The 23282-nt window shown below is 36.8% G+C and overlaps 1 protein-coding gene across 1 annotated transcript; it reads right to left on the bottom strand.

Annotated features, from left to right (window-relative positions):
* Window positions 1-7312: 7312 nt before the first annotated feature.
* SPINK14 (serine peptidase inhibitor Kazal type 14 (putative)) lies at window positions 7313-14704 on the bottom strand. The gene is made up of 5 exons (XM_054489617.1): window positions 14683-14704; window positions 13445-13583; window positions 12261-12304; window positions 8561-8697; window positions 7313-7575 (listed from the first exon to the last, which is right to left on the bottom strand). Exons 2-5 carry the CDS (start codon window positions 13509-13511, stop codon window positions 7530-7532), a joined length of 294 nt encoding a protein of 97 aa, XP_054345592.1. The 5' UTR covers window positions 13512-13583; window positions 14683-14704; the 3' UTR covers window positions 7313-7529.
* Between the last annotated feature and the right edge of the window lie 8578 nt (window positions 14705-23282).

Below are 23282 nucleotides of genomic sequence, written 5' to 3'. Positions count from 1 at the left end.
TCAAAAATATAAGAAGTAACAAGTTTTGGTAAGGGTATGGAGAAAAGGGAGCCCTGAAACATTGTTGGTGGGACTGTAGATTAATAGGCCATTGTGGAAAACTGTACAGGAGTTCCAAAAGAAATTAAAAATAGAACTACCATATAACCCAGCAGTCCCTCTTCTGAGTATATACCCAAAAAGGAAGAAATCATGACCTTGTAAAGATATCTGCACTTTCATGTTCATTGCAACCTTATTCACAATAGCCAAGATATGTGAAGAACCTAAATGTTCATTGATGGATGACTGGATTAGAATCACTGTGGCACACGTATGAATATATAGAATATTAGTCAGCCCTTAAAACAAATGAAGTCTTGCCATTTGTCACAAAATGAATGAGTCTGGAGGACATTATGCTAAGTGAAATAAGCCAGACCCAAAAATAAAAGTATTACATGATCTCATTTATATGTGAAACTCAAAATAATTCAAATACACAGAAATAGAGAACAAAACAGTGTTTATCAGGGGTAAGTTTGGTGTGGAAGGGTATGAAAATACAGAGATGTAGGTCAAAATATTTTTTAAAATAGCCCATATGTAGGATAAATAAGTCTAGAGATCTAATATACAACATGAGAGCTACGGGTAATAAAATTCCCCATTACTACATTGGGATTCATGCTAAATTAGTAGATTTTAGCTATTATTGCCACACACACACAAAAATGTTTACACATAATACACACAAACACACATAAAATGAAAACAAAGTTATCATAGAACAAAAATCATTTCATTTGTTGAAATTAAATGAAGAATTTTGGAAATGAAAAACTGAAATAGTCTCTGTGTGTGGACAGTATGATCTTATATATAGAAAACCCTAAAGATGCCACAAAGAAAACTACTAGAAAAGATAAACAAATTTAGTAGAGTGGCAGCATACAAAATCAACATACAAAAATTAGTATTTATAAACTAATAATGAACTATCCAAAAACATTTTTTAATCCCATCCACAATAGCAACGAAAAAAGAAAACAAGGTGTAAATTTAATCAAGGAGGTGAAAGATTTATATATAGAAAGCTATAAAACGGTGATGAAAGAAATTGAAGAAAAAAATAGAGAAATACCTGTGTTCATGGATTGGAAGAATTAATATTGTGAAAATGTTTATACCACCCAGAATGATCTAAACATTCAATATAAAAATTCCAGTCTTTTTATACAGAAACAGAGAATACAACTCTTAAACTCGTATGGAGCCACAAAAGACCGTGAAAAGCCAAAGCAATACCGAGCAAAAAGAATGAAGCTGGAGACATCACACTACCTGACTTCAAAATATATTATAAAGCTATTTTATGCCAGCACCATGTCATAAAGACAGCATGGAACTGGCATAAAAACAGATACATCAACAAGTGGAACAGAATAGACAGATCAAAAATAAACCCTCACATTTTTATCTAATTGATTTTTGAAATAAAAGTTAAAAACATACAATGGAGAAAGGAAAAGGAGAGTCTCTTCAATAAATGGTGCTGGGAAAATGGAATATTTGCCTGATGAAAAATAAAATTGGATTCTTATACTATATATAAAAATGAACTCAAAATGAATTAAAGATTTATATGTAAGTCTTAAAACCGTAAAACTAGAACGAAACAGGGGAAGAGCTTTATAACATTGGTATGAGCAATGATTTTTTTTATCTGAACTCTAAACAAAGGCAGCAAAAGCAAAAGTATTAATACAAATGAGACTGCATCAAATCTGAAAGTTTCTGCACAGCCAAGGAAAAAATAAAGAGACAACCCACAGAGTGGGGAAAAAAATATTCACAAACCATGCATCTAACAAAGGGTTAGTATTCCAAAATACATAAGGAATTCAAGCAACTAAATAGCAAGAAAACAAATAATCCAATTAAAAATTGGCAAAGGACCTGAACAGACATTTCTCAAAAGAAGGCATACAAATTGCAAACACGTATTTTTCAATGCTCTACATCACTAATAATTAGGGAAATGCAAATTAAAACCAGAATAAGATATTACTTCACACCTGTTAGAATGGCTATTATAACAATGAAAGATAAGAAGTGCTGGCAAGGAGGTGAAGAAAACAGAACCTTTGTACACTCTTATTGGGAATGTAAATTAGTACAGTCATTATGGAAAACAGGATGGAGGTCCTCAAAAAACTAAAAATGGAACTACTATATGATCCAGCAATCCCACTCTGGGTATATAGCCAAAGGAATTTAAGTCAACACGTGGAAGAGGTATCTGCATGCTGTATTCATTACAGCATTGTTTGCAATAGAAAAAATATGTAAACAATCTATATGTCCATCAACAAATGAATGGATGAAGAAAATGTGATATATTTCCAAGTGTGATATACAATGGAATACTATTCATCTTTTAAAAAGAAAGAAACTCTGTCATTTGCAGCAATATGTACAGAATTGGAGAACATTATGTTAAGTGAAATAAGCCAGGCACAGAAAAAACTGTACCTAAATACAGTTATGCATAGAAGAAATGTACCTAAACACAGTTATGGCATATATGCCAAGCCCACAGCTAACATCATACTTAATGGTGAAAAGCTGAAAGCTTTTCCTCTGAGACATGGAATAGGACAGAGATGCCCACTTTCACCACATACTCACGCTTAAATGCAGAATGTTAAAAGATCAAGTTCATAGAAGTAGAAGTAGAAAGTAGTATGCTGGTTACCAGAAGCTAGAAGTGGGGGTGGGGAGGAAGGAATGAGGAGGTGTTTATCAAATTGTACAAAGTTTCAGTTACACAAAATAATAGGCTTATAAAATCTACTGCACAGAAGGATAACTATAGTTAATAAAAACATGTTGCCTATTTAAAAATACTAAGAAAGTAAATTTGCAATGTCATACCACAAAAAATAAGTGAAGTGATGGATATGTGAATTAGATGGATTTAATCATTCCACTTTGTATACATATAACAAAACATCACATTACACCCAGTAAGTGTACACAATTATGATTTGTTGAAAAAATAATAAAAATAAATCAATAAATTTTAAATTAAAGAAAATTAACTGTGGCTTAGATTTGTCTTGTTGTTTTCATGTTATTTTAAATAACAATGACTTTCTGGCAGCCTACATAGGCCCATATCTAACTCATTCCAAATTTTTGCTTGGAAAATACATGGAAAACAGTTTACACAAGTCTGTCTCTCTGAATTAGCTTTCTCAGGGTAAAAATAAGCTAATCAGAAATAAAAAAAAAACTCCATAGGATTAGAAGAGTAATATTTAGTCCATTCGTTGGTTACAAATATTCCATTAGTTAGAAACATTTCCCAATACTCTCATCCAATGTGACACCTGAATAAACGTCAAGGCTGAGTATGTTAGGAGCTTTCATCTTCCTGGGGAGAAGGATATTACCATGTTAGATGATGAGAAATCTGCAGCTCATAGAGATCTAGCTATTTCCCCAAAATCATATTGTTATATGACAAGTTGGCCAAAAGTAGTCAGAGTTGTTGGTTTAAAGAGCAATGCTTTACTGCCACCTTATGGGCAAATAGGGTTTGCTACAAGTCCTACAAGAGTTCATTATAGTTCAACTTGGGCTTCGAAGGTGTCTTTTGCAGATGAAATAAAGTGTCTTGTATGTCATACTAAGATGTTTATTTCTATTATAACTAACCAAGGATAGTGATTTTTAATAGAGAATATTTAAATGGAAAATTTTGTTCAGAAGAATAGAATGGAACCTGAGATAACAGTTAAGATTAATAGTAAAATAACATTGAAACAAGATGACTGGAATTAAATAAATGTTCATGAGTTTAATCAATATGTAAGCTGATATAAGGAATATATATTTATAGTATATTAAAATTGAGTTTGAGTGAAAAAGAGCTTAGAGAGAGTGATAGCATTAATTTTCATTACATCAAAACGTGTAAAGCAAATTTAGAAAAACATAGGATCCATATTAGATAGATTGACTTTCAAGATTCCACAAGAGCCAGTGAAATTAAGATGTCCAGTGTCTGCTTCGCAAAGAAGATATTTATGAGGCCAACAAACATGAAAAACGTTCATTAGCACAGATCATTAGAGAAATGCAATTCTAAACCACAATGAAATACCATCTCGTGCCAGTCAGAATGGTGATTATTAAAAAGTCAGGAAACAATAGATACTGGTGAAGCTGTGGAGAAATAGAAACTCTTTTACACTTTGGTGGGAATGTAAATTAGTTCAACCATTGTGAAAGATGGTATGGTGATTCCTCAAGGATCTAGAACCAGAAATACCCTTTGACCCAGGAATCCCATTACTGGGAATACACCCAAAGGACTATAAATCATTCTACTATAAAGACACATGCACATATATGTTTACTGCAGCACTATTTACAATAGCAAAGTCATGGAACCAACCCAAATGCCTATCAGTGATAGACTGGATAAAGAAAATGTGGTACATATACACCATGGAATACTATGCAGCCATAAAAATGAATTCAATCATGCCATTTGAAGGGACGTGGATGAAGCTGGAAGCCATCATCTTCAGCAAACTAACACAGAAACAGAAAGTCAAGCACCACATGTTCTCACTCATAAGTGGGAGTTGAACATTGAGAACATATGGACACAGGGAGAGGAACAACACACACTGGAGTGGTTGTGGGGTGAGAGGCAAGGGGAGGGAGAGCATTAGGACAAACACCTAATGCATGCAGGTCTTAAAATCTAGATGATGGGTTGATAGGTGCAGCAAACCACCATGACACATGTATACCTATGTAACAAACCTGCACATTCTGCATGTGTATCCCAGAACTTAAAGTAAAATGAAAAATAAAATAAAATAAAATAGTCAAATTCATAGAAGCAGAGAATAAAATAATAGTTTCCAGGGACTGGGGGGAGGGAGAAATGGGGAGTTATTGTTCGTGGTTTTAAAATTTTGATTATGTAAGAATAAGTTCTGAAGATCTACTATACAACATAGTGCCCATAGTTAACAATACGGTGTTGTGCACTTAAAAATATATTGAGGGTAGATCTCATTAATTTTTCTTACAACAACAACAACAGCAACAATAACAAAAACAAAGAGTCACAGGAAAATTTTTAGACGTGACAGATATGTCTACTGCCTTGATTGTGACGATGATTTCAAGGTTGTATGCATATGTACAAACTCATTAAATTGAATATATATATATGTGTGTGTGTATATATATATATATAAAGATGTCCACTGTCTGATGCTAAGAATATGGGTACAGTCTCATGATGTGGGTAAGTGAGTTATACGTATATAGGCAACAGAGTAATACAGATGTGAGTGGGTTTGTCATGCAGAGGAAGCAGGGTGGGTGGAAGATGGCAATGACTAAAACCTGGGGCTAATCAATAACCAAACGATAAAATATACAGGGAATCAGAGGGAGAAATTTGAAATCACCTGCCAAAGGCAGAGGGAGAGAGAGAGAGAAAGAATGAGAACACAAGCAGTGACTGTCAGAGCTAGGACCACAAAAGGGGGAAGTTCCTTTTATGTTAGCAGTCATAAGAGACCTGTGAAAATTATCCTTAGGGGTTGCACTGGAAGGAGGCCATCTTGCATTTAGATGCATGCTAATCTCCTTTACATCTTTGGGAATGCCTACTATCAAATGACAGAAAAAAAATTATTTTTACTGATCTTTTTACTGTTACCCATTGACAGTTTAAGTCAGTGCTTTCTTATCCACTAAAAAGATTTGTAGTATTATAGAGCACAAATCTTGTCCGTTGGAATTCTTACAAAAAGTAGAATAACGACAATGTATTCTAGTATAGACTTTAGGCGGTATCATAGGAAAAATAAGTATAAAAAATAAGTACAATGGCATGATAAAAAATAAAGTCAACTTCTACTTTCAAACAATATGATGCAAGAAAAACCAGATAAGACATATTCTCCTACCTGAAACAACAAAAATAGTCAGACAAATATGTAAACATGACACTAGGACACGAGGCACTGAAGGACAGATGGAAAATAAATAAACTCTGTAGTTGGCCTTGGTTTTTGCATTGTAAGAGATTCTAGGACTAGGAAAGAGGAATCTCAATGAAGCAATTATGAGTTGAGGATACAGAGCTGAAAGGAAATAGAGACTAAACTGGCTGGTGTCTGCAGGACTACTGCACAGGAGAGCTGGATAAAGGGATCGGAATATTAACAATTGGTGCTCGTGTGTGAAGAAACTACCCAAAACAAAGAGAGAGTCGTTAGAGAGGATTAGAGATAACAGAGCTCAGATCTCATGCAAGGCTATTAATAGTGCCTATTTGAGATTTTTGAGAATTCACTTGATGACATTAATGGCAAATTAATTATTGCAGAAGAAAAGATTGGTCAACAAAGATACAGCAATAATGTTAGAAAACAATCCTCCCAGGATCCCCGAAGTTCTTGGTGTTCTTGCATAGCCCAGGACTTGGAGCAATGGAAATTGGCATGCTATAAAGCTAGAGAATATCTAGTTTTTCCCAGAGATATTAATTCTAAAGCTGATACATGAAGAGTGATTGTTTCCTTCTCACTGGAGACATGTATTCACCATGTGATCAGCATGGGAGGTAAGATCAAAGATCTAACAGAACATGTACACACTCTGACCACAGCCTTGCAAGGTAATGAGAGGCAGAATAGATGCTCTTTCCCAATCCACTAGGGAGCAAAGTTCTGAAGGGAAGAGAGCATATTAGTGCATATTATTAGTCTGCTGTACATATATAAGTAAAAAATACATATGAAGTATAACAGAGAAAAAGGTGTCCCTATATGTTTTAGAGGTTAAAATGTGTCCAGAGAATTTAAGAAAAAGGCTAATGACCAATGGGACATTTATGGATACCAACAGTGTAGGTGTTTTTCTAGGCAAAATAGATCTGGTGAGAATGTGGGGCCCTGTTGATCAAAGCTGCACATGTGTAAATACCTCTGTCTGGAGGCTGAGTCCAAAAGGGAGGATGTTTAATGATGAGTTTGCAGAAGTTTGGCAACAGGAATCCTACAAGCAGAGTACAATGTCATATAGTTCCATTACTTTTTTTTTTAATGCCAAAGGAATATGGAAGAAATTTCTGTCATGTTCTTCAGAAGACAATCTGGAGATTAATTCAGTGATTTTAGCATTAGAGAGCTGGTTAATCCCAATAGTTGCCCTTGATCCATGACTCAAATTCTGAATTTCTTCTACTTCTGAGATTTTTAGACACAGATCTGAGACCCAAGTCAAATCAGACTTCATAAAAGTTTATTTATTAGGGAGACTCTGGAAGGCAATCAATCAGTGAGGGGAGAGGTCCATGGAAGGAACTTTAAACAGTCTGCTACAAGCTCAGTAATGATAGCTCTTTGTCATCAAGAACAAATGCAAGGAGATGTAAAAAGTGCAAGAGGGAAATTGGAGACATGGAGGAAAAAAAAAGGAAGATATCTTCCACGTTCAAGTCCACTCAGCTAACATTTTCCATCATGGTAAAACCTGATTCTTCCATGAGATTTCCTAAAGGAAGTATCAGAATAAACATTTCATTTAGTAATACAATGACAGAACTAAAAAAAAAACTTTTAAAATTATCTTATCTAAAACCTGGTTTTATATTTGGAAAAACTAAGATCCAGAGTATAAAGAGAATTGACTAATGACAAAAGACAAAATTATTGGATTTCTTACCTAGTTATCATTCCGTGATTCTAAGATGCCACTGGAGATACTATGAGACAAGCTACAGTCTTTTTGAAATTAAGCTGTGTAATCAGGTCCGAGTTTGTGATGTGTGAGGCATATCAATCCTCAACTATTCTGTTAATACTCTCACACTTTGGCTGAATTACTCATTAGTGGGGATGACCTGAGCTTTGCACATTCCTGTCATTGCTCCTTGCACAAAATTTAAAAAATGATTGGGCTAAGACCGCCAATCTGATGCCATGGGGAAAATTTTTCTCTCTGTGAAATGCACACACTCATATAGGAATCAAAGCTGAAAGCATTGCGTTATAAGATTTCAGTATCTAATCACTGATTTATGTCACATAAATCCAAAAATCTAAACACAGTCTCAGCTAAAAGATCCAAACTTTGCAAATACATCATCATTGTAGTTCAGACTTTCAAACACATAAGGGGGTGAAGATATTTAAGGGAAAGCAAAACTACAATTTTTCTTAAAATAAAAAAATAATTCAGAGCCTGAAGGGATATTTGAGAGCTTCTCGAGTGGAAGTCAATCAATTGGCATATGGGAATGTAAGGGCTCAGATACCAGAATGGACCTGAGGAATGTCATTTGGTACAATGAGTCTACTTTCTAGTCCAGTGGACTTTCAATTACTATGTGCTTTTCTGAGTGGGTGCTGATTATAATCTGTGTGAACTGGAGAAAATTCCTGGCTTCAAGGTTGATGTACTTGATAGGAAGTGTAGATGGTAATTGCTATGGACAACCATATTTACAGTTCCCCTCTTTTCCCCAAATAGTACTCACAAGCTCTCAACACACAGGATGCAGGGATTATCATAGGTTATAAAATTGGTGCTGCAGATGGGTTGATATAAGCCAGGGCAGGGGTTGACTGTTCCATTGTACCAACTCAAGTTTACTTTCTCATATGGACACTTCACCTGAAATTGAGTTGAAAAGATTTATCCAGTTAGAATACCACTTAGACAGGTAGGTCACCTTTGACCTTCATTAGGAAAATCTAAGCATAGTCTAGGCGTGGTGGCTCATGCCTGTCATTCCAACACTTTGGGAGGCTGAGGTGGGAGGATTGCTTGAGCCCAGGAGTTCAAGATCAGCCTAGGCAACAGAGCGATACCCTGTCTCTCCAATTTTTTTTTTTAATTAGCCAGGCATGGTGGTGCATGCCTGCAGTCCCAGCTCCTCAGAAGGATGGGGCAGGAGGATCACTTGACTGCAGTGAGCAATGATGGTGCCATTCCACTCCAGCCTAGGCAAAACAGTAAGACCCCACCTAAAAAAAAATCTAAGCATAGTCAGGACAATATTCTGCTCTCACAAAAGCTCTCACTTTCCCATCTCCACAAAGCCATGGAACTAGAACCTATATATATCCCATTTGGTGACAATATGATGCCCTGGTTGTCAGGACCTTCTCAGTTAAGGAGAACAATGGCCAACTATGCTATGGTTAAAAAAAAAAAAAAAAAAAGAAGAAGAGCGGATAAATAGATGATATATCTGGGGCTTCTCTCGCAATCTTCTTTATGCCCCAAATTATTAGATCTGGAAAGATTCTTAGGGATTTTCTATGACAGCTCAGCAAAGAAAACTGAAGATCAATAATGGAAGAATCCACATGCCTTAATTTAAAATATTTATTTTTTTTTTTTCACTCTCTAAATCCTCAAGCCATTTCCTATTTCAAAGTTGTAATAGGAAGATCAACACACAGGATGCAGGGATTATCATAGGTTTTAAAATTGGTGCCACAGATGGGTTGATATAAGCCAGGGAAGGGGTTGACTGTTCCGTTGTACCAACTCAAGTTTACTTTCTCATATGGACATTTCACCTGAAATTGAGTTGAAAAGATTTATCCAGTTAGAACCCCACTTAGACAGGTAGGTCACCTTTGAACTTTATTAGGAAAATCTAAGCATAGTCTAGGCGTGGTGGCTCATGCCTGTCATTCCAACACTTTGGGAGGCTGGGGTGCGAGGATTGCTTGAGCCCAGGAGTGGGTGAGATCACTAAGACTAATGCCCTGACACTGTAGAAAAAAATCGAAAACAAAGGAAGGGACATGTCTCCTCAGGGACCCGGACTCAGAGATGTTTGTTTTCAGGGGGAAGTTCCTCTCTGGGCAATGCTGGTGCTGGTGATGAATTGAAGTAGTGACTCTGGGATTATGAAGCTTGAGGCTAGTGTTCTCAGGGGCTCCATAAGTGTCATAAGATTGGTACAGATAAAATACCTCATGCACAAAGTAGGAGAAAGTTTTGGCTAGGAATTTGGAAAGAAGGGGGTCATGTTTTAACTTAGAAATTCCTCCTCCCTCTTTTTTTATTCAACACCACCATCATGGCCAGGCCACCATCGTTACCCAACTAATCCCTCCATTTCCTTTATTCCTTATTTCCTGAAGTTTCATATTTTAAACTTCCATTGAATCATTTTATTTCCTTCATTAAGGTCCTTTCATTGAACCTCATTGCACATTATAAAAAAGTACTTCTTAATATGGGCTAAAAGTCCCTATGTGACCTGGAACCTCCCAAATCTTCCGCCCTTACCTGATGCTACCTTGCTTTCTGCCCTTTTAGTAAGTTCATTAGTTTGCTTTCCTTTTTCATAAATTCTTTATCTTTCCCTCACCTCAAGGTCTTCTGACGTGTCATAACCACCCCACCAAATATATTTTTTCTCAACCTAAACTCATTCTATCTTTAGAGCTCAGGTTATAACCCACTTTCTGAGAACTATTTATTAAAAGACAGTCACAACTCTCTGTTATTTATTTTTATACTTTTAATCAGTTTGTAACAATGCATTTATTTAATTATTTAACTAATCCCACACCCTCAAAGGACTATAAGCCCAGAAGGGAAAGATTTGAGTCTGATTAGGCTAGTCATTATGTGCCCAGCACATATATTGGCATTAGTCATTGCTATATAAACATTTGCCAAATGAATAAATGAGATATAAAATAGTTGAATCTGAAAGAATATACAGTTTTCAAAGACAAGAGTAAGAATAGTTTATATTGTTGTCTATAAATATAGCTGCTTTTTTCTCTCTCTCTTTGGAGGAAGTTATGCATTCTTAAGGTGAGAATCCCACCTGCTGCTCTTACTGTAGCATCTGCCACTTTTCTTACCTGTCTGTGCTCCAGTCACACAGGGCTTCAATTAGTGACCCAAGTAGGTAAGGTCTTTCTCCCCCCTCTTCACCTGGGTGGCTACTTTTTATCTTTCAAGTCTCACCTTAGATATCCCCATGACAGAGAAATCTTGCCTGAACCCATTGTTTATAGTAGTTATCTCTACGCTCAACAGATATTCTCTATCATACCATTTTATTTCTTGTATTTATAAAATTTACCATAAATCATAGTTAGTTGCTTCCTTTTTTGGTTATCTTCAAGGTTCATGAGGAAAAGGAATATAACTGCTTTCCTCAATAGTGTATCTTAGGGCACAGCATAGGTGATTAATAAATATTTTTTAAAGAAAATAAGTAAAAGTGAGTGCATTTATTATTGTTTATGGATTTATGGGCATGAGGCAGACTCATCCTGCTGGTAAATTTCTGGAGAAGAAAATTCCAGAACTGAGCTTTATGAGACCAGGGTATAAATCCTGGAAAAATTCTGCAGATCCTTTTTCTGGGGCAGTAGCCTCTGACAAGCTTCACATTCTGGTCCCTGGGTCTCTTGAAGGTAGAGCTGCCCTCAAAATATCTTTCTCAACAGTCAACTCATGACAGACTTTTTTACAAAGAAGAAATGAAATTTAAAATTTATGAATTAGACAAAAGCTTAAGGTGCTAATACTTCTAAAGGGAAGGAATACAGTGATGCAAATGTGAATCAAAATGAAACGCTTAATCCCTCATTCATCTTTTCTCTCACTTATCTAATATCAATTGACATCACATTATATGCAGTGCTCATTAAGGTAGACGAAAATGAAAAAGATGTCTCCATTTTGCCCTCATCCAAGTTGCAAACATAGTTTGAGGCTCTGTTCAGATATCTACTGTTCTTTACATTTTTTTCCATCCATATCCAGAAGTTGCCTTCTGCATTCACAACTTGCTTAGGCATTCTCTGTACATCTCAAGACATTTAGGAGCATTCTTTTAAGTCATTCTTTCCATCAGACTGTGAGCTCCTTGAGAGCCAGGACCATGTTATGCCCAAGTCCATAGGCTCTTAAGAATCTGTCATGCTCCTGGCAATTGTCAATACTCTTCAATATTTCTCAGGCACTAAAGAGGCTTCTCTGGTGTATGTATGACTGAATGTTGTCTTGGTTCCAAGTTTGGATCTCTACTCTGGGGTACTGTTTCAGCAGTGTATCCACCACCCTCATACAAATAGGCCTTGAAGACTATTACGGGTGACCTTGAGGCATTAAGTTTCCACAGTAACAATTCCAAAAAAAAAAGACCTCATATTATAATGTCAGTCCTGGGGGGAAATTTAATGGAACATTACCTTAATAATTCCATGTGGTGGCCACCAGTGTCTAGGGCCTGAAACTAGAGAATACATGAAAATAGTTACAGAATTTAATTCCTGTTAAATCATAGCTTAATCTGTTGGCAGAATAAAAGAGTTCTAATTTATTATCAAGGAAGTTTTCAGCAATGGAAAACATTATTTCATTTATACATGTATTCATTCATTTTTTTAAATGTGAAATAAATATTTTACTCCTAATTGACATCAGCAGGGGACTATATAGATGCATCACTGTTTCATAAAGGCTGGCAGTCCAGTGTACTAAATAATTTTTCTAATTAGCTTGGACTTGAGAGGATTTAGAGCTGGTAATCTATGTATGAAAGAAACAAGCAATGCTGTAACTTTAAAGTGATCTTTTGGCCCAATTCTCATATTTTTTTAGGCATGAAAGACACCTGGGTAATACTCAGGAATTCTTGGTAGATATGTGAAAAAGCAAGCTCTGCAGCCCTTGAGGCTAGGCCTCTTTATGACTCCCTACATGATTTCTTCTCTATAAGAGGGCACAAAAGATAATGGTCCAGTCAAATACACAGCAAATCAAACACTCTAAATTTTCCAGATGTGATCTCATGTATGCATCTTACATTGCTAGTCACTTTTACATGTTACCTCAGTGAGTCACCCAAGCCTCCTTGCCCTCATGAGTTAAATCTCATAATCTGCATGCAAAAGATGGCAAAACAAAGGTCTCTGCCCATTGAATCAGTCTTTTAGACTCTCTCTCTCTATATATATATATATGTGTGTGTATGTATATATATATATATACACACTCTGAGTATGTGTATACATATATATACTCTGAGTATACTCAGAGTATATATATGTGTGTGTGTGTATATATATGTATATGTATATGTGTGTATATATATATAGAGAGAGAGAGAGTCTAAAATACTGACTCAATGGGCAGAGACCTTCATTTTGTCATATACTCTGAGTATATATATAAATATATATATATATATACACATATACACTCTGCAACACATGTCAATGGATAATTTTTATATATATACACACACACACACACATATATATATATATTCATGCCAGTTAAAGAACAATTTCAAAGCATTCTCTCTCAGATTATGATGTAAAAGCCCACAAATCAATTTCAACTGCTGGCCAAGACCAGCTAAATTACTCACCAGAAGATAACACCAAATGTATCAAGATAAAGGACAAAAGTGAGAATACTAGGAAAGATTTGGCCATTTTTCTTCCTGGTGTGTCCTTGGAATGATGCTCTGAGATACTGTCTCAGGTTGTTGCCCTCTAATACAATCACTAAAGTAGAGACAATCAGGATTTAAGATGACTTTTACAATGAAGAGCTATCTCTACTCTGCCCATTGTATCCTCAGTACTATGTATTTGGAGAGCCTATTCCATTCTTCTTCAGAAACAAATGTTTAAAAATTTAAATCTTGAATAACTATCTTGATTAAAAGTATAGAGCTCAGTAACAGATCTTTGAATACTCAGAAGTAAATCATAGGTTACTCTATGGGCATAAGTGCATTATTTTAGTGGGAAAACATTTTACATGTCACGAAAAAGCAACTCCTTACCTGAAGCTTCACCTAAATTTATTTTTTGAGGGGATGCCAAAAAAAGATGGGGCTATTGAGGTCCCTAGACAACATGAACTTCTCAATAAATGGAGTGGATCTGTACTTGCTCATCAAGCAAAGAATACCTCTTTGGATGAAGACAAAGATTTCTGATTCAGGCACACTTGTCTATACCAAGGATCTTCTGTTGTTGAATCTTCTGATGTAGAGTCCTCTTTGAGGACATTCATAGGAAGAAAAATCATTATCTGCCATCTCACTGGGGTCCCACAGCTATTTTAATCCAGACACAGAAAGGGAAAAGTCAGTGAGCAAGTCCTCCCTCGGGATGGACTTTCCTTGTAGCAACATTTCTGACCCCAGAGAACGGAAACTGCAGTTTCCAGGGCCTGACCAAGGACCACATTTAACTGTTCCTCCATTCCTAATTCTACAAAAGTAGCCTGGTCTTCCATATGTTCTCTAGGCTTTTATCTCTGTCTGCAACACATGTCAATGGATAATTTATATAAACTCTGCTGATATGCTCTGATGTGGCAGGAGTTACTTAAGACATTAAAATGTAGCCAGAGTATTCTGCTGTCAGGATGATTGGAAGTTCTTTGTACACTATGCAAGGTTGCCTACCATGCCTACTCCTGGCACAATCTGGGACACCATGTTTTGCTAAACACACCCCCATCTCATCCTGATATTTTCCCTGGCTTCCTCCAGAAATGGAACAGGAACAGTACAAGTTCAGCTGCAGCCAGAAAACTAAAGCAAAACACAGAGGCCCACTCTCTCCATCCCTCATGTCACAGCTGACCCACCTCAGAAAGAAGAGAAAAGGAAGAGGAATATAATGTGCTCCTTTTAAGAAGCATGTATTAGGGCCCCAGGAGGAAACGAAGTAACTGCTGCGTAGGAGAGAAAAGTCACTGAGGCATTGTGTGCTGGACTGAGCAGGCCCTGGAGATCCATCGTTCAGATCGCATCAAACCTCAGCAGGGGAAGACCTGAGGCGGGTAAGAACAGATCACTGGAAAGGGTAGCCGTTAGCAGGCAATTCAAGAGAGGCAATAGTGTGAGAAAACATCCCACAGTAGGAAAGAGCAACCAGAAAGAATATAACATGTTCCACAACAATAATTAGTATCAAGACCAGGACCAGTATTAGGACCAGAATGAAAAAATGTGTGGAAACATCTAATAAAGAGAAGGCTGGTACAGGAAGTTGCAGTGACAGATGAGATCCTTGGATACCATTTGCAGTAGATCCAGCCTTGTGCCTGTAGTAACCCAGAGCCTTTGCCATTTTAACAGGGAAGATATATTATTAGAGCTTAAGGTCCTCCTATTATCTGAACTTCTGGCCCCTACCATTCCTTCTGTAAAAAGCTATTTTTCTTATACAAAGAAAATATATGCTCACTTACAAAATTTATAAAATAGAAATATACAAAAAAGGGAGGGAGGCGGAGCAAGTAGAAACATACAAATAGAAATGGCCAAATAGAAATATAAAAAAAAGAACCATACAAAATGAAATAGAAATACATAAAACAAAAAATATACAAATGAAATAAAAAGGTGTAAAATCTCACAGCTCAGAGGTATCTATTAAATATATATAAAATTATATTCTTCCAGTTTAAATATATATACATAATCACACATGTACATATGTTTTACTACAATATTCAACTTTTATAATATATATTGTTTTTTCACTTAGAAATGCACTATTACATTTTCTTGATCTCTAAATATAGTTATATTGAACATGAATTTAGATGCCTGATGTCATATTCCATCACATATGTGGATTTTAATTATACTAATATTCTTTAATTGTTGCTCAATTAGGGTGATGCCAATTTTTATTGTTATTAATAGTGCTAGCATAGGCAGATTTTTACTTACCTCAGTTAACTTGTCTTTTAATATTTTATTTTAATAAATGCCTGTAAATAAACCCATTGAAAACTTCCAGAAAGAACTTAGGTCACCTAGAATACGAGAGAGGTGGTGGTTTTCATCCAATTTTTGGGCTCCATACTTGTAATTTTGGGCTCCATACTTACATGAAATATTTTGAAAACAACCTGCTATCTTCCTGAGTAAATCATTTGTTCCCCGGTTTGGAAAGGTAGACGCATCCTGTTGTTTAGAAAGGATTCTGAACGCAGAATCAGAACATCAATTTATAATGTTTTGTCAACTTGGAAAGTAATTTCTTCTATCTGGACCACAGAATTTTCCAATTTGTGCTATTCGGTAATCACACATTCTATCAAGTGCTCTTTGGAGGTTTAATTGAACAAACACTTAAGCAGCTTTGAAAACTGAGCCAGATAAGCCACCAACAAATGCTATTTTAATTTGGCTTCTTCTCAGCCACTATATGGATGTGAGTGTTGTAAATTCAGAGCCACGGACTCATTTTATGGCATTCAAAAATAATAAGTGTGAAATTACTTCCCATCTGAGAATAAATAATTTACATTTTTTTTACTTTGCTTTGCTGCAAATTTTATTAGCAGAGCATCACTCATAAGATGAGTTCCCATAGGCTTTCTACAGTCCGGGATTCTGATTTGTCAAGAATTGTGAGGGGCCCTGAAAGTACAGCTGTAAAAACTATTGGCATCATCCTTACCCTAATGGAGCTTAGAAACACTACAGGAAAAGTCATTAAACAAATAATTACTCAAGGAAAGCAGACTTGAGGAGGAAATTTCCAATATTTGTGTTTTCTGAATCTTGTGACATTTAAGTATTAATCATGACCTCTGTGTTTCTCATTTATATCAGCATTGAGGAATCAAACAATAAAATGCCACAAATCCAATATTTTAACTATGTAAAACTGAAGCAAAATATTCTAAGATAAAGAGAATTGCATATTATGGCCACATGGCTCTATTTAATAGATGCAAAAACAAGATAACAGAGGGAGGTCTATAAACATCGCTTAATCCTGAAGCATACAGAGGAAAACCAAGTGCTACAGGAAATAATTAAGGCTAGAACATCTTTACTTCTTCCAAACTCCCCCAAATTTCAGTTGAACTAATATTGGGAGAAGACAATAAGTAAGATTAAAGGATCATATCTCCCTCAGAGAATCCTTAGTCTATGATTTTGTCATCATCTATTACACCCAGTCTAATTCCAAAAGCTACAGCTTAAGGCTTTCTCACTGAATTCCAGCCTCCCTAGCTGTGAAGTAATTCAATTTATGTGTTCCAATTTCACCTCAAACCCACATCTTCAAAACCCAATGCCTCCTCCTATTGTCCAAAGCAGATTCTTATCACCTTTCATGGATGCAAAATCTTCTAGTGTCACAGGATTGATCTAAGGCTCTACTACTGTCCTCCTGCAGAAAGTCTCAGCTCCACTGCCCAATGGTTAGAACTTTCATAGTCCACCTCATTCTGATGACCAATTATACTTCCACCACAGTACTGACAAGTGGCAACAATGCTTTATCCCTCACAGAAAAAGCACTGGATACCACGCAAATAATTGGTCCCACCCAGGCTGTAGGATTAAGCCTTCCCCTTCTCAAGGATTTTAGGGAAGCCCTAGGACAGCATTAACCAGACTTGTACATTCTTTTGCACTGGTCTTGACCATGGGTTTGTATAACCAGTTATTTGGACTGACCAAGATGGTTTTATGGCTTTAACCTTCCCCTCGGCTCAACTGATCTGTAGATAAGCTTCTTAACTCTAAGCCACTAACCTCCTTTTTTTGTGGAGCATTTACTTTAGAATGTAGAACTCTAATTTCTTTATATATCCATTTGACTTGTAAATCCTTTTAGAAGCCTCTTGCCAGTTTAACAACCCAGGACTGTCTTTCTCAGTGGCCTGGGGGATATCCCTTTGAAATGTAATCATTAAGACAAATAGTGCCTGTGTCTACTAGTTTCTGTGGAATGGTACAGAGCTACCTTTGAGGGTGGTAAGCACCTTGCTCCAATTTGCACAAACACCTCCTATCATAAAGATATAAGCTTTTTTTTACTTTGGATTAAGCCAACCAGCAAACACGGATGTCCTATGGCTTCCCCCTAATATCCTCCAGTACTTGGCATTAGCTCACCCCAGCCCTTAAAAACCCTCCCGTTTCCTTTGTTTCAGTGACTTGAGTTCAGGCTGAGTTCTGGCCTCTCTTCCTGACTGCAATAACCTTAAATAAAATCATTCTTGCCTGTTTAACTTTGTCGTGTACAATGTTTGCTTCAGAAGAACCACCTCACATACCAAATAACAGATCTGCTTATGTTTTCTCTTTGCATAACATGAATAACAAAACAAAAAACAAAAACATTTGTTTTGTTTTATTTTTACTTTTCCTCTAACTCCTTTAGAGGGTGTGTTGGTTCATTTTCACGCTACTGATAAAGATATACTCAAGACTGGGGCAATTTACAAAGAAAAGGGATTTAATGGAGAACTCACAGTTCCACGTGGCTGGAGAAGCCTCACAATCATGGTGGAAGGCAAGGAGGAACAAGTCACATCTTATGTGGTTGGTGGCAGGCAAAAAGAGAGCTTGTGCAGAGAAACTCTCATTTTTAAAACCATCAGATCTCATGAGACCCATTCACTATCACGAGAACAACATGGGAAAGACTCACCCCCATGATTCAATCATCTCCCACTGGGTCCCTCCCACAACACGTGGGAATTATGGGTGCTACAAGATGAGATTTGGGTGGGGACAGAGAGCCAAACTGTATCAGAGGGCCAATATTTAGCTTTGTATAATCCAAGTGTCAGCTCCTCTACTTTTCAGATATGCAATTCTTCTAGCATAAAATAAAAATGCTGTTTCTTAACCTTACTTTCTGTCCTAAATTATCTGTTTAGGTACCCCTTTGTGTCATTCCAAGATCCTCCGTCAACTACCCAGTGACCTGCTGGTTCCAGCTGGCCAGCTCCTTGGTCCCAACCACCACCATGGGCTGCTACTCCCTGTCCACTGGGATTAACCAAGAGGTGGAGCAGAGAAAGCCACCCTAACCCTTCATTCTCCCTAAAACTCCTGCCCCTGGATGTGCAAGGGTACATATTTTCTTTACCAAAAAGGTAAGGAAAGGGAAATGCATACATATATACTAAACTTACAAGTATAAACATAATATAATAAATAATATCTAATTATATCTCATAAAATAATAATAATATGATAAAATTATTTAAAGAGAAGTATCAAGAAGGGGGAAAGTTAAAAAGCTGTAACCTAGAGATAAGTTTCTTCAGAAACGAGAAGGAAAATAAGAAATCCTCAAAGTAGGCCTTGATGGAAAACTCATCTGGGTCTGAACTGATTTTTCTTTCTTCCCATTTATGATCCCTTCCAAAGAGTTACTTGCTTCTCTCCACTTCACTTTGAGACAACAAATTCTGCCCACAATATCTTATAGGATGTCTAAGGGGCAGAGCTTTGGCCATCTAAAGCTGTGGAAGCAGCTTTGGGACTGGGTAATGGGAAGAGGTTGGAACAATTTTGGAGGGCTCAAAAGAAGACAGGAAGTTGAGGGAGAGTTTGAAACTCCCTAGAGACTTGTTGAATGGCTTTGACCAGGCAGAAGTCTGCTGCAGGAGCAGAGCCCATATGAAGAACCCCTACTAGGGCAGTAAAGGGGAAATGTGGGATTGGGTCACCTACACAGAGTTTCCACTGGAGCACTGCCTAGTGGAGCTGTGAGAAAAGGGATACCATCCTCCAGACCCTAGAATTGTAAATCCACCAACAGCTTGCACTGTGATCCTGCAAAAGCTGCAGGCACTCAACACCGGCCTGTGAAAGCAGCCAAGGGTGCTGTACCCTGCAAAGCCACAGGGGCAGAGATCCCCAATGCCTTATGAGCCCATCCCTTGCATTGGTGTGGACTGGATGTGAGACATGGAGTCAAACAAGATTATTCTGGAGCTTTAAGATTTGATGACTGCACTGATGGGTTTGAGACTTGCATGGGGCCTGCAGCCCCTTTATTTTGGCTGATTTCTCCCTTTTGGAATGGGTGTATTTACCCCATTCCTGTATCCCCATTGTATCTTGAAAGTAACTAACTTGTTATTTATTTTGCAGTTTCATAGGTGAAAGGAACTTGCTTTGTCTCAGATAAGACTTTAGACTGTGGACTTTTGAGTTAATGCTGAAATGAGTTAAGAATTGGGGGACTGTTGAGAAGGGATGATTGTATTTTGCAATGTGAGAAGGATATAAAATTTGGGAGGGGCTAGGGGTGAAATGATATGATTTGGATTTGCCCAAGTCTTGTGTTGAATTATAATCCTCAATGTCGGACGAGAGACCTGGTGAGAGGTGATTGGGTCATAGGGGCAGATTTCCTCCCTGCTGTTCTTACGATAGTGAGTGAGTTCTCATGAGATCTGGTTGTTTAAAAGTGTGTGGCACCTCCCACAATCTCTTCCTCCTTTTCCAGCCACGTAAGATGTGCTTACTTCTCCTGCTTTCTTTTCCCACCTTCTGCCATGATTCTAAGTTTCCTGAAGCCTCCAGAGCCATGCTTCCTGTACAGCCTGCGAAACTGTGATCCAATTAAACTTCTTTTCTTTATGTATTGCCCAGTTTCAGGTAGTTATTTATGGCAGTGCAAGAACAGGCTGATACCACAATCAAGAAAGTTCAAAAGCCTCAAACACAAGCAAGGAAACAAAAATGTGCCATCTGTAATCTATACACCTCTTCCTAGGAGAAAACACATTTATTTTTACCCTAGATTTAACCTTCAAGGAAGAAGACAGTAAATCACTATCTGCAAACTGTCCACCTCTTCTAAGGAGAAAATAAGTTTATATTCTTTCAACTTTCAGAAGGAGCCCTTTCAGGCCTGCCAGAATAAGAAAGGAGCTAAATATCGCTACAGTGAATATTCTATCAGTTTCATTTTTAATGTTTTTGAAAGACCATTTTAATGAGGACTTAAATTCGGAAATAAAAATCTTTCATTTCCCAAGGTTCTAAAATGAAGAATAAGGGCGATATTCTATTCCCTTATTTTCTTGTTTTATTTCCATCTCCTGCTATTGACAGCACTACTCTCTTAAATCTATTTCTGAATGTCCTTATCTTCTGGCAGTCTCCCTGTCTGTTTCTGTGTCTCTATGTTACTCACCTCTAAGAAGACTATCCACAAAGGCAGAAATTGTCCTGGACATCACTGTATTCATAGAACCTGGTACAAGATCTGACAACAGTGGTGGAAAATACCAATAACTCAAACTGAATTTCAGCCTTTCTTTTCATTACTTCCTTGGGTACCAATCTCCTAACATATCTTTTTTTTTTTTTTTTTTTTTTTTTGAGATGGAGTCTCACTCTGTAACTCAGGCTGTAGTGCAGTGGCACAATCTTGGCTCAATGCAACCTCTGCCTCTTGGGTTCAAGTGATTCTTCTGCCTCAGTCTCCTGAGTAGCTGGGACTACAGGTGTATGCCACCACACCCAACTATTTTTTTTTTTATTGTTAGTAGAGACGCGGTTTCGCCATGTTGGCCAGACTCTCATACTCCTGACCTCAGGTGACTCACCTGCCTCGGCCTCCCAAAGTGCTAGAATTAAAGGTGTGAGCCTGGCTACTCTTAACATATCTTAATAGGACTATCGACTAGTTTAGAATTCCAACCTTGCAAAGTAATAGCTGATGCATATACATCCACAAGAGGTGTATGAATCATTGAAGTGTATAAAAGGTTGCAGCACCCTGAAAGAGAATGCTCTTGACCTTCCGCAGTGCTAGAATAAAAATGGCAACACCTACCTCCCATACTTTTGTTTTATTTTCTTTCCATCTAGCTATATACTTCTTCCCAATAAATTATTTAATTACATATATTAAAATCTTCTATCATATCTGATTTTGGAGTTTTTATTTTTGGTAAGAAAACTTATCTCCATATATTTCAATATGTCTGCATGAGTGCCTGATTGTCCCTAAATGTTAAGAGGTTTTATATATTTATATATAATCTATAATTTATAGATTGAGCTTAATACATTTAAAACATTTATAATTCATAATAAGTATATAATTATTTACCTTTAAATGGAAAAAGTTAGTATATTTACATAAGCTCTGATTTTCTCTTAACAAATTGCTCCCAGTATTTTTTTTCAAAAGATTTTTCTAAAAACGTAGAACCATTGTCTTCGTTTATTGGTATCACATCTTTCTTATTATTTTATCAACATATAATTCCCATCTTTATTTCGCTTGTTTTATTATTTTTGACTTAGAAAGTATTTGTTATTAACTTTAAGATCCCTACTTTCTTTTTTTTTTTTTGAGATGGAGTTTCGCTCTTGTTACCCAGGCTGGAGTGCAATGGCGTGATCTTGGCTCACTGCAACCTCCGCCTCCTGGGTTCAAGCAATTCTCCTGCCTCAGCCTTCTGAGTAGCTACGATTACAGGCATGCACCACTACATCCAGCTAATTTTGTAATTTTAGTAGAGACGGGGTTCCTCCCCATTGGTCAGGCTCGTCTGGAACTCCTGACCTCAGGTGATCCACCAGCCTTGGCCTCCTAAAGTGCTGGGATTACAGGCATGAGCCACTGTGCCCGGCCAAGATCCCTACTTTCTTAATAAAGCTCACAAAAGAGTATTCTGCAATTAGGAATTATTTCACTTATACCATACGCTTGCAATAAAATCAAACAGCATGACTATCAAGGCTTATTTGATTAAATAGGAAAAACATAATTACAAGTTATGATTGACATTTTTGTCTAATATCAGCTTCAGGTTTCACTTTACATCTCAATTTTGTTTTGAATGGAATTATATACCCCTTAAATTCATGTGTTATGATCCTAATACCCAATATATCAGAATGTGGCAGTATTTGGAGATAGGGTATTTAAAAAAGTAATTAGGGTTAAATAGGTTAAATTAGGTCATTGGGGTGGGCCCTGATTCAGTATGACTGGTGTTCTTAGAAGAAGAAAAAATTGGGATAAAGACAAGCAAAGAAGAGAAACCATGAGAAGGCTCACAAAGAATATCACCATCTATAAGCCAGAGCTAAGACAACCCTGCTGACACCTTCATCTCAGACTTCTAGCTTCCAGAGCTGTGAGCAAATTTCTGTTGCTTAAGCCATGTAGTCTGTAGTACTTTATTATGACAGCCCTGGAAAATTAATACAGCTGCATGTTTAGAACACTTAGATTCATAAAGACAAACAGTTGAACATGTTTTTAAATAGCTCCTTTGGCTTTTCTGAAGCACTTTTAAATTACATTGACCATAAGTTTGATAGAGAAATGGTAGATTTGTTTTTAAATTTCAAAATTAAATTATTTATATGGTAAAACACATACAGCAAAATATTAATGGCAAAATTTTGGAGGTGGGTATACGAGTTTTGCCATAAAATTCTTTCA

This window comes from Pongo pygmaeus, chromosome 4, assembly GCF_028885625.2.
Source record: "Pongo pygmaeus isolate AG05252 chromosome 4, NHGRI_mPonPyg2-v2.0_pri, whole genome shotgun sequence".
NCBI classification, from domain to species: Eukaryota; Metazoa; Chordata; class Mammalia; order Primates; family Hominidae; genus Pongo; species Pongo pygmaeus.
The sequence above is the reverse complement of the archived record's forward strand: the minus strand, read 5'-3'. Positions and strand labels throughout refer to the sequence as shown.